The sequence below is a fragment of the Pseudopodoces humilis genome, chromosome 9, assembly GCF_049639895.1.
Source record: "Pseudopodoces humilis isolate 2021_Gansu_Grassland_sample_001 chromosome 9, ASM4963989v1, whole genome shotgun sequence".
Lineage (NCBI taxonomy): Eukaryota > Metazoa > Chordata > Aves > Passeriformes > Paridae > Pseudopodoces > Pseudopodoces humilis.
The window spans coordinates 20709320-20721498 of record NC_142208.1 but is presented as its reverse complement, the minus strand read 5'-3'; the positions used below and the strand labels follow the sequence as shown (position 1 = coordinate 20721498).

General features: G+C 38.9%; 1 protein-coding gene across 1 annotated transcript in view; it reads left to right on the top strand.

The window, feature by feature from the left end:
• The first annotated feature begins 268 nt into the window (after positions 1 to 268).
• EXOC6 (exocyst complex component 6) overlaps positions 269 to 12179 on the top strand; it is a 115192-nt gene continuing 103281 nt past the window's right edge. Inside the window, exons 1-3 of the mRNA XM_088059408.1 lie at positions 269 to 307; positions 4718 to 4909; positions 5529 to 5619. Of these exons, the coding sequence (XP_087915534.1) occupies positions 5564 to 5619 (56 nt within the window). The 5' untranslated portion in view covers positions 269 to 307; positions 4718 to 4909; positions 5529 to 5563. The remainder of the gene's footprint in view (positions 308 to 4717; positions 4910 to 5528; positions 5620 to 12179) is intronic.

Sequence of the window (12179 nt, the reverse complement as noted above, 5' to 3'; positions counted from 1 at the left end):
TCATATAGTCAGCCTTTTCCTGGCTGTCTGGCTAGAGGGAGAAGGGAAGCAGGACTGGCTCGTGCTCTGACACAGTTGTCTTTGTACCCCTGTCTGAGCCATGGCCTTGCAGAGGAGGAGCAATCCTGATATCTCAGCCCTGTGCTCTGGGTAAGCTCATTAAAAGCTGTGACTCAGCTGAGGTTTTCTGTAATCCCCAGGTGAATTGGAAGATAAATAGGTTATATAAGTTTGTGAAAGCCACAGAGTTAAGGAACTTTTCTGGGACAGTGACAGACTTCACTTAACACCTTGGAGACACAGTAAAGTAAGTTAAATAGAGTATCAAGAATGTCTCACATAGTTTTCTGTACTGTTGAAGACCCCACTCCTAGATAAGAGGATAATATAAGCAAAGAACTTGAATCAGCATTCCTGGCTGCTAAGGTAAAGATCTAGCAATAGTGCCCATTATTCAAAGTGGTATTTCTATCATAAAAGATGGGAAAAGAATTGAGTTATCCTTTTTTTTTAAAATTACAGAAGTATTTTTTTCAGAATTAGTTTCTTTTTTTTTGTTTAGAAATGTATGTATCCCAATAGCAGTGGATGACCTGCATCATTAAGTAATGCACCATTAAACAAATGTAAATGTGGAGAAATGTAAACAAATGCTGGGGGATTTCTGAAAATGAAATTGATAAAATGGGTTTAGTAACTAAGTGTCCTAATCCATACAAGCTGTGTTCCCTCATAAAGTAAGAGAGCGCTATAAGGGTTTTTGGTGCCTGTTTCTGTGCAGCTTGCTCGCTTTTCTTCAGCTCTGAACACAACTGCCTACAATAATGGCAGCTGGAAAGAAACAGTCCACATGTGATTAAAAAGAAAGCACTGCAAATGCTATTCCTGCTAAAACGGGTCCTGGGTAGTGATGGCTGTTTTCTCATAGCTTGTGTGTCCATTAGTGTGCATAATGAGCAGCTAAAGGCATTAAATTACACTGTTGAGGGGCTAACCTTCTGTGACGGACTAATGTGTGCTTGAACAAGAATTGATTCACTTCAGGTTCTCTTCAGGTTTCAAAATAAGTACTACAAGATGACGGTAGCTTTTTGCTGAAGCTTAAAGAAATTGCACTTGAGTGACTAATGTCCAGAGAATCCCAGGACTTTTCAAGTAGGCATGGAAAACAAATTTTGCCACTACTCTTGGCTTTACCAGAGTAAGTCTATGATAACATTACAAAGGTCACTGAGTAGGAAGCCTAGACAAATACATCAGTTTTGGGGTATGCTTTTTGCATTGTGCTGAATAGTTCTTTAAACCCAGTGGAATTACATGGTCCTAGAAGCCTAGTCTACTTCAAAAAAAAAGTTCAAAATTATCTTTTACTATGCAGTTATTAGGAGATCCTGTCATGTCTCCCAAAGTATGTGAAAATTATTCAGACCTATTTTTATATTTTGTTCTTTTTTCTGTATGTATATGACGGAAAGAAGGTACCCACAACTCATGGGTCATGTTAAATAATGACCTTTGGAAAAGTTTGAGATGCTTTCTCTTCTTTGGTGTGATGTAATTAGGTTTTAGTCCTGAACAGAGATACTGAAAAGCTGAGTTGTATCACAGTAGTTTGCATTATTATTTTAGCTTCTTGATGGTTTTCTTGATTAGGAAACTGTCTCCCCTGGGAGCTTCAGACAGAGACTGCTCTGACAGAAAAATATACTGAATCCTGTAGATCACTGGTTTTTGCACAGATAAAACTGTGAAGAGAGATGAATTGCTAGAGAAGCTGATGACTTCTTTTGTACTGATGATGACTTATATTTGTACACAAGACACAGGTTTTCTGGCTTGCTTTTTTTTGTCTTTTTTTTTTTTCCTCTTTTTTTAGATAAACTTATTCATCTGTAAAGATTTGGGTTTGCTGCTTAATTAGCTGTTTAGAATTGTACATTTTGCATAATCACTATTTGACTACACTTCGAAAAAAAAAAGGAAGTTCAGTCTATTTGCTGGTCAATTAAAACAACCTAAAAGGCCAACCATACTTTATGATTTATCTTCATTGCGATGGAATTTTGAGGCAACTAATTCTTTTAGTCAAAGACACTGTGACTTCTGCCTGATCACTATTATTTCATTCTTGTGCATGGTCTTATCTTTCAAGTAGAATTTTCCATAAGGGAAAGTCAAAATATTTCAAGATACTGGGACATGAATAGTTTACTTGACTTGGGGGGGTTGTGTTGGAAATAGCAAACTGTTCTACAGTGTTCAATGTGAAAAATCAAAACATAAACTGATATGCAAGTATGTGTGTGAGTTCTTTTCTGAGATTTTTCCATATATGCATACAAGTATGTATATTGAGGTACATAAAAACCTCTTTAAAATGTACAGCTTGCTTTTCACACTGTAGGAGGATCTGAGCACACCTGCAAAAGTTCTTATTCTATCATACCAGAACAGAAAACTAGTAATATTTTCCCCCAGATTTTTAAACATGTACATATCTTTTGTAATTGGGAGCATAGCTAGCTTAATGTTATCAGTGTTTCTGTGGCATTTTCAGTGGCTCTGAAGATCTGAAATGTGCAGTGAAGATTAGCAGAACAGTTACAGTCCATTCTGAAATCCCCTGTCCAATTATATTTGAAAGAACCACCTACACAACTATAAATGCTGACCAAAACTGGGCTGGGGTGTGAGACAGACATCCCAAGAGCATTTTAGCAGAGCCCTTTCTCTGCCATCCTTGCACTGATTCCTGCTCCAAGCTCTCCTGTCCTTCCCGCGTCTCTTTGTCCTTCCACTTGCGGATGCAGTCGGTGCCTCCTGCCCAGCCCTTGCCCCTCCCAGAGGGGCAGCAGCAGCAGCGTTTGGGTCTGGGGGCTCTCTGCTTTCTCTCAGGGGAATTTAGGGTACTGCCACTGGCTGAAGACGGGCTGAGGAGGGATGTAGGGGTGGGACTGGAGCTCAGGCACTTCCAGGCAGGTGCTCGTAAAGTTTGCAGCAGTATTCCTGAATTCCTGTTATGACTCTTGTCTATATTGATGAAAAGCGCCTTTCATGACAAAGGCAGGAAACTTTTTACATGAAAACGGTCAAACCGTTGTCACAATTCAAAGCAAATATGAAATCTGGATAGAAACACAATATAAACATTCCCAGGAGAGCTTTTTGAGACTTGTTATGTCTCAGCTGGCACAGTGTTTCATTTGCAAAACTAAAAATCAAATGGGTTTTTGTTTGTTGTTTTTACAATATTTAAGTGACATTTTATTTATTTTAAGGATCAGTTGCTGACGCATAATATTCCTCTGTCCACTGATTCACATCAGATGAGCGCTCTTTCTGTAGCCACAAGTGTCTGCATGGCAGGCTTGTATTTGCAGTTGAAAAATCAATAATTAATTCATAGCCAAGATAAAGAACTCAAGCCCATTAAGAGATTACCGCCGATGTGAAGATTTTCAGTTGTATTCATAGTAAAGGAGGAGGAGACTGAGAATGTTTGCCACTTACAGTTCAGTCACTGCCTATTTTTGTTCTTTCTAAGGTGCCTATCACTGGGCTATCTAAGTAACAATAAGCTAGGCGCTCAAGTGTTATACTAAATATTGGTTTCAAGATAACTTAGTATAATGAAAATGAAACTTGTTTTGACAATGATAAAAATGTTTGTTCAATAATTTTTACCACAATTCCCAAGTGAATAAGCAGCCCTTGAGTTCCCTAATAAAAGTATTTTTTTTTTTAATTCAGAAACAACTTGCACCTGAAACATATAATTTTTTATCTAACTGATTTGATTAATTTATCTGCAAGAGAAATCTTTCCAGGGAAGGGAATGTACAAGAGCTCAGAATAAAATTAGCAAGTATGCAAGGTGAAAGGGAAAGCAATCAATTTTGAATTAGATTAAAAATGAGTGAGTTTCTATATTTCTAATACAATGAAGAGACAATGGAAAAAGGCCTAAATTGACAAGCACTTCTGTATTTTATTATTTATTTTAATTTTTTTAACTTATTGCTGCCACTATCATAGTTACTGTCTCATAAATCACAGGCGGCCTGTAGTCATCCATAGCATTTGTTTCTCTGCTCAGGTGTGTGGCTAAGAGGCTATCAGAGAAAGAATCATTAGGCTGCCATTTTCTGCAGCCACATACCCCGACAGCAGAGTTATCAGCAATCACTGCACCATGCTTTCATTTACCATTTCTCCAGAGTCAAATCTGATTCTCCTCCTCTCCTCCCTGCCTGGCGCACAGATTACTGCCAGGGCTGTGCCCCATTGGTGTGGCTCTGCTCTAACCCAGCCTTCTGAAATGGGACAAATAAAAAGGCTGCTGAAAAGGTGCTTTGTTTTTAATAACTTTGTGTTTCATAGGCTGAAAGCCCTGTATAGCTCTGCCTTGGTTTGCCTGGGCTCAGCGTGGTTGTGCCGCAAGCATCTTCAGCCCTGCTCTGACTGTAGCTGGCTGCATGCACCTTGGTAAGGTACAGACCCAGCCAGCAGCGTGTGGGGTACAAAAGGGACCAGAAGAAATTATGATATCATGGCTCTTCATGTGTCAAGAAACTCTGTACAGGGCAAATCCTTGAGAATATTACCAGAAAGCTGTCACATTAATTTAATCAGTCATTGTGCTTCCCTTATTACTTACCAAACTTTTTTTAATGTTTCAAAAATAGGTAGCATTTGATTGATTTTTATTATATTGCAGTTGGTTCTCTCACTTGTAACATGGGCTGAGCTCCTCAAAGAAAACTAATGTAAACAGAAGGTTAAAAAGAAATGTACAGAACTGAGGAATGCTGGAAAAACAAAGAACAGGTTGTAATGGCCAGAGTCTGAAGCCTTCTGGTGCCTCAGAAGGAGAACTCGATGTCAAGCCCCTAGGACATCCCCCTGTGAGGTGAGAGTAGATATCTGCATAGTAGCTGAGCTGCTGTAGAAGCACCTGTGGAGTATCTCCCAGGCTTCAGTGATTTCTCTGTGCTTTTGATAATGTGTTTTCAAGTGTTGGTTCACCCTTGAGGAGTTTATTATGAATTCTTGATACTTTGTGTTAGAAATTGCGCGTGCTTTGGACCTTTAACTTCCATGGGGTTTTATTTTGTGCTCTAGTTGGTTTGTATAGGAAGAAATACCTCCACATTTCAAACATTTTCTAAATTCTAACAGAAAACCCAAACAACTTCTAGTGTATTTGAAGCTCATTTCCCCCACGATTTTCAGTGTGAGGAAAACTTGGCTGCTCAAACAATCACAAAATGAATTCAAAGTAATTATAAATATATTAAATTTCTTGGAGTTTGAGGTGACATTGATGCAAAATTGAGAGGAAATTCCATGAGAAGGAATTAATCCTATTTCCTACAGGATTTTTCCCTCATAGAAGACAAATCACAAATTATTCTTTAAACAATCCCTCCTTATTTCTCCATTTGACTAAATTTTGTAGTTTAGTTTTCTTTAAAACTTTCTTTAAAATGTAAGTAAAAATATTAACTAGGAAGGTTTCTGAATTGCAGGGCTGCAGCTGCAGCACAGAAGCCTTTGGGAGAACATGGATCTGGAGCTCAGAATTAAGTGTTGTTCCTCAAAGAATCATTTCAGCAATGTGTGAGTAGAATTGCTTCGCAGCTTACTGAATCTTAGTCACTTGTGCTTTGGCTTTTGCAACAGCCACGTGAAAAAGAAAGGGTTATTTATTAAGAGCAGAACAGTTCCCTTTTAGTTCTGTAGCAATCATGTCTCTTTTTTTCCAGTCCATGGAAAGTGTTATCTCAGGCAGCTTTGTGCAGGAAGTTCTGTTTATCACTTCCTCACAGTTGCAGTTTGTCTAGGACTTAAATATATGATATCAGATTGCATCAAAATGTGGGCCTTTGTGTGCTTAACTCATCAAAGGAGTGGACCCTCAGGACTTGATATCACTTCACTGCATATGCAGTCATGTAACAAAACAAAGTCTATCTAAACAGGACAGGACTATTTCTGTTGGTAGTGTAGCAAAGCTACCAGAATTGGTGTAGTTTCAGGTATCTGCACTGTTTCACTTCTTGTTTTTAAATTTATCACTTTTTTAAACAGTGATATGGTTTGCCTGTTTTTACTATGTAAACTGCAATGAAAACAAAAATATTTATTTTACAATCAAAAAAACGCAAAAACCCTGGACTCAGATGGGGTTTACTTGCTGTACACTGTTGGGGTGTCTGCATATGTTTCAAAAAAAAAAGAATTCTAAAGTTTTGAACCCTTGTATTTTCAGCTGGCTGTTGTTCCCACAAATCTGAAATGGTAGATGGTTATCTAGACAACTATGTGTCAAATAAGCTTAATGAGGCTATAACAAATAACAACAGTTACTGTAGGAGGTTGAGTACAGGTTAAGAACCTGCTCTCCCACCTTCGTGGTTATGTTTCTATTTTCTCTAGGCTTGCCAGAGGAAAGTTCCCTTTCCAGCACAGCAGGCTGCACTGCCAGATGTTGTCTCAGGGCAGCCACAGGAAGTCTATTCAAACTGTGTAGCAATACTTCTGCTCCAAGCAGCAGCTCCTCTGCGCTGACTCTGGTGTTTAACACCACCCTGTCCCACGCCCCTTGCAGTATCTTGCTCAACTGTATCGGCCCTTCTGCTCCACACGAGTTGGCTTCAGGTTGGCTGATAAATGTCCAGGCATTGCACAGCCCCATACCCGCTTGCCAGGCTGGGAAACTCCAGCTTCAGGTCCGTTTCTGCTCCTTCCCACACACTTCTGGTGCATGTTTTAAATATGTGATAAATTATATGGATCGTGTCCACCCTCAGGTCTGTGATGTAACACGACCTCTCATTAGCAAAATCTAGTACTATACAAGGGAGGAAAAAAATTTAAGTTACTCAGCAGTAAAAGACAAAGTAAAAGTCTCTCTTATCTTCATGTCTCTTTTGTTACCTGTGAAAGAAAAAAAAAATTGTTATTATTAGATAGGCGGACACAGAAACTGAGTGAGGGTTTTTTCCTTCTCCTGTTTCCAATTATTTTAACTGTGTATTAGTTGATGAACATGGTCAGAAGATTACTCCAAATCCCATCAAGCAACTGCTGGGGGAGCCAGTCAGCAATGTGACCTGAGCGGAGCCATCCCATCTGAACAAAGGGGTCCCAGAGCCCCAACCTGCAGGGATGATCCATCTCCTGGCAGACACTGGTGGAATCCTCTCAATCCTTGAATAGCTGGGAAATAATCGAGTTTTCTAATTCCACTGTGTTCCTCTCTGCCTTGCTGTGCCAAGGAAACCCTGAGAGGCATTTTGTTTTGTCTTCTTGCCTTTGGTCGCTGCCTCCTACCACTTTTTCCACAGAAGGGGTGGTGTGGGCCTTGGCGCTCAGTGGAGCTAAGGAAATTTTGGAAAACCGTAGGACGTGCTGCTGTGTGCTGTGATTTTGAGCCTTGTCAGTCTTTTGTGAGGAATGAACTCTCGCTGCTGGCCAGAAAGCAGGAAAGTGGATAAAACCAAGGACTTTTTTTAAAGAAGCTGAACTTTTCTCCCCTTTCAGTTAGATTATGTAGCAAAAGTGAAAGTCAGGAACCTACCTCAAAAAAACTTGTCCTACTCTTCAAAATAGTTTTACTTCGAAAATAACAGTACTTTGCAGGAAGTAAATGTGCACTGTTGCATCGTGAAGAATATGTCCATTTTCACTGGTGGTGAGAGAAACACCGCTTTTGTTAGTCAATATGGATAATCAGTGCTGTGAAAAAGACTTTACAGCTACTAATCAGCCATATAGTTTTTCACACACACATTTGAACAGTGAAAACTGGAAGATGTGTAGTTCTGCTTTGTGGAACCTCACACTACCTTACAACTGCACTCTACAACTCTACTGCCCCATCTTTAAATACTTTTTTCTGGTATTCATGAAGTCTTAAATGTTTAAATAGGTCATGGTCCCCTATGAGTCACTGAGGATGTATAGCAGGTCCACATCTCTGGAGAATTTGTAGCTTGTGGACTCACAGACTCAAGTGGGTACGAAAGGTCTAAACAACTGAATTACTAATAATCTTTCAAATTAAGTGGATGCATTTAAATATAAATCCTTTGGTTGTTTTTTTGAAAGTTATTTATTTTAATTTTATTTTTGGAGGTGGTGGTTTGGTTTTTTTCGGGGGCGTGGGGGTGGGGCATTAGTGTCATCCAGTTTGGAGTTTTTTGGTCCTGATTTACAGTCCCATATCTCAGCTTGGAAAAGCATGTAAGGTGATGTCAACTCTGCTTACATCCAACCAAGGTTAGCCAGGAGGAAGAAGAGCCAGCTTAATGATTTCTTGGCTTGGGGATGTTGTAGGACTTGGAGAGATGCTAATGAATGTTAATTTAAACTTCTTATCACTACACTAGCAAGACCGTTCACACATTTTCCAGAGCCACCACAGGATTTAGGCTGTTGTCCTAATTGCCATTGTTCTGGCTGCTAGCTATTATATTTACCACAAGCTGTTTTCATCTTGTTGGAAGCCTGGTGCTAAACTGAAAAACACCTATTTTAGCAATTTGCTGCCTTCTAGAAGCTGAAGCAATTACAGTTGAGTATGCAGACAGTCTTCTTACAATGTGTGCAAATTTCTGTCTGTGGTTCCAATAGACAAATTTGAGTTCCTGGAACCTTGTACCCGTTTAGAAATGCAGGCTCGGTAACATAAAGCACAGCACACAGTCTTTCTGTAAATGTTAAAGTTATTTTTATTTTATTATTTTTAAAAAATTAAATATAACATATTTACCAAGATGCATGTGATTATGGTAAACCATCATGCCTGAACAGGTCTGAACTTATCCTACAAGACTGTCTAGTGGTGGACCCACAACCTCAGTTTGTGTCTGTTTTTACTCAATGACCCTGTTAGACATGGATATCTCTATCCCACAGAAGTTGTAGCTGTCAGAAGACCACAACATTTGTACAGTCATGTGGTACCAGTTTGGAAAAATACTTCTGGCAAGTAAGTGCAAAGGAGAGAAGAAGCCCTTCTTCACCTCAGTCCGAAAGAAATGTCTAGCTTAATGTGGGGCCAAATTTTTCTCACATCATTGAGTTTGGTGTTAGATTAGCTACTTGTGGCAGCTACATGATATGACAAAGCACAGTCCCCTTTCAATCTCTGTGCCACAATTTTCTGCTGCTTTTCATGTACCAGGAGCAATAGCTGTCTGACCCAGCAGCCAGCCAGCTAAGAGAGGGGCAAACAAAAGAAAAGCAATTGCATCCAATATATTTTCTGCTGTTTTCATTCCTTGATCCAGTTGATGGAGAGGCCAGGAAATTTTTGCCCTGGGCAACAGATGCTCCATAAGACTATGCTCAGCAGTAAGTTAAGATTGAACCTCAAATGTCTGACTTCCTAAATTGCTTTCTTCTCTTTCATATTTTTAGGTATGGTTATTAACCTGCTTTAGAAAAGAAATTCATATCACAAGTCATAGACTTTTATTTAGAGATTACTTTGTCCTGGAAAAAAACTTTCTAAGTTTAAACAAAGCTCAAAGTTACCAAAGAAGTTTGGTTACACGTGTGTTTGTTTCATTTTTCATACTCATCTCCACTTCCTTCTTTTGCTGGAATATTTCCAGCCTCATCAGAACCCAAAAGTACCAGAAATAAATCAGAGGCAACCACTTTTGCAAAGCATAGGTCTTCTTGTGCTGAGAATCCTGGGCTAGCACTTGTGAAATCTGGGTTTAGTTTTTTTAGGCTTTGCCACTCATTTGCAGTTTGATATTGGGTAAGGTATTTAATACAATCAGTCTATGCTTCAGGCACCCATCTGTGAAACAGCTGGTATCTCCTTCCTTCGAAGGAGCAGTAAGCTGGTTGGAGCAGAGTGCTCTCAACGTCAAGATCACAGGTTTAATCCATGTACAGGCCAATCACTAAAGAGCTGGACTCAATGATCCTTGTGGGCCCCTTCCAACTCAGAATATTCTGTGATTCACAGTAGTTAATCTGTGGTTCCACACTGCTGTGGTGATCGGAGCTGTTTGTGAGCACAGAGAGGCTCTTTAAGAACAACAACAAAATGCTGTCACATTTAAATAAACACAGGATTAGTTTTGTTTCCCAAATCATTATTTTAATCTTGTTTCAACCTGCTGGAGAACAAGCTGTAGTGTTTGTTTCTGGAGACATATTATCCCAGTCCTAAGCAGCTCTGTGTGTGTGCTGTGACAGTGTCACTCCTGGCCAGGTGACCTGGAGTGGGATGTGCTACACGGCCCATCTTCAGTGGGGCTTTTATAGGGACTCACTGAAGATGTACTGTCTTCAGTAAGACATTTGTAATTTTCTTTTTCTTTAAGATCTAAAAGTTAGCAAATCTTGAGCAATGAGTATATTCACGTTTGTATTCAGCAGTGTGACTTGCTGGGCAGTGCATCTATAAGCTAAATGTCTGGCTCTGAATTCAAGCAGGGAAGGGATAATCTGACCCTAAAATTAGAGATCCTGGCTCTGTAGATCAACTTGTCATCTCACCTACTCAGTTTCTGATGATCCAGTCTGAGTGTTCTGCACGAGGAGAGCTGTATTCTCAAATACACAGGAGAATAGTGCATTTGAAAAGTGAGACATAACTGAATATCTAACAGGTAGCCACAACTTCTCATCGACCTTGACTCCAGTTAATGATCTGAAGAATGTGCTCGTTACCTTGGGGAATGGTGAATCAATTCCCCTGCCAGTTTTAATCAAAGTTTTGCTCTTTAGAACTTGTATTTACAAAAATTAATAGAATAAGTGTGTAGCAGAGAGCCAGGTGTTGACAAGGATTTTTTTAGCACTACAAGAGTCCTCAGTTATTATGATAAGACCACATCAGATTCCATGGTCTTTCTCCAGTCAAAAGATACTAGGAGGCAAGTGTGTAACTTATCACAGGTATGAATAACAAATTATTAACACATTACCTCTTTCATGACTTAGCACTTTGAATATATACTGCTAGATTCCATAAGTCAAATTTTTGAAAGGGATAAATAAATACAAAAATTAAAACATTTAATCTTGGATATGCCATTAGTTAGAAATTCAAACCATACAAACAAAATTCATTGCAGCAAACTACTCAGCAATGCACATTGCAAAGAAAGCCTTACAAGTAATTAGATTCGCAGAAAAAATTTAATCACAGCTACCTCAGCAGTTATAAAAAGACAAGTATCAGAGTTTATTGTAACATTGTTGTGTAATGGCTTAAATTATTATAACATTACTGTGTAATATTTCTCCATTCTGCTTAAGAAGAGCCCAGACTTTTAAAATTATTCTCAAGTAACTGACTAAGCTCCTTATTAAGTGCTACTGTACTCACTGAGTCATTTGTCTCCATCATTAGACAAAGACTAAGCTATCTTTAGAATCTTAGCTATGTGCCTATAGAAATATGTTACCATCATACAATTATTCTACTCTATTATTCTATTTTTAAATTTTCATAGTATTGTCCACTTTCATATTATGTGGTCTTTGAAAAGCTATCTACAAGAAAGAACACCTGTATGCACATGGGGGTTTAGTTAAAAGGGCTGAAGTTGAGGTCAAAGGAATTTTCATTGCAGTATGTTTTAATAATGAATGAAAGATTACTTTGAACTTGAAGCCAATTGGACATCAAAGACTATGTACTTTTGTTGTAGGTGCAAAAGCTGGAACCTGGAATTGCTGCTAGCTACTTCAGAAACACTAAGAAAATGAGACGTTGAGTAAGCTGGAGTAAGATGATGTAGCTTTCAGTGCTTGGCACACTTATCATTCTTAGATGAATATTTGCCAAAAAATTATGACTATTGGTTACTGAGGTGCTGTGACATTGTAAAATTGACACAAGACCTTTGAACACCTAAGCAAACGGGTTTGAGTTACGACTGGATATGTTGCACAGGCCACATATGTTTCTGAACAGTTGAATTGCTTTACAGAAGTTGTGGGTGAGGTCCTAAGATTAGATTTGATATTGAATATAAACCAACATTGAGAAGTTCAAAGTTAGTTCCACAATTTTTAAGAGTTTGACGGTAGTCTTTGTCGGACTCACATCTGGTGAACTATACTAGAAGACCTATGCCTGTATGGTTATGAACAGTCTGACTTATGAAAATGTGGGGGTTTATGCTAGGCAAGTGTTTTTGTGG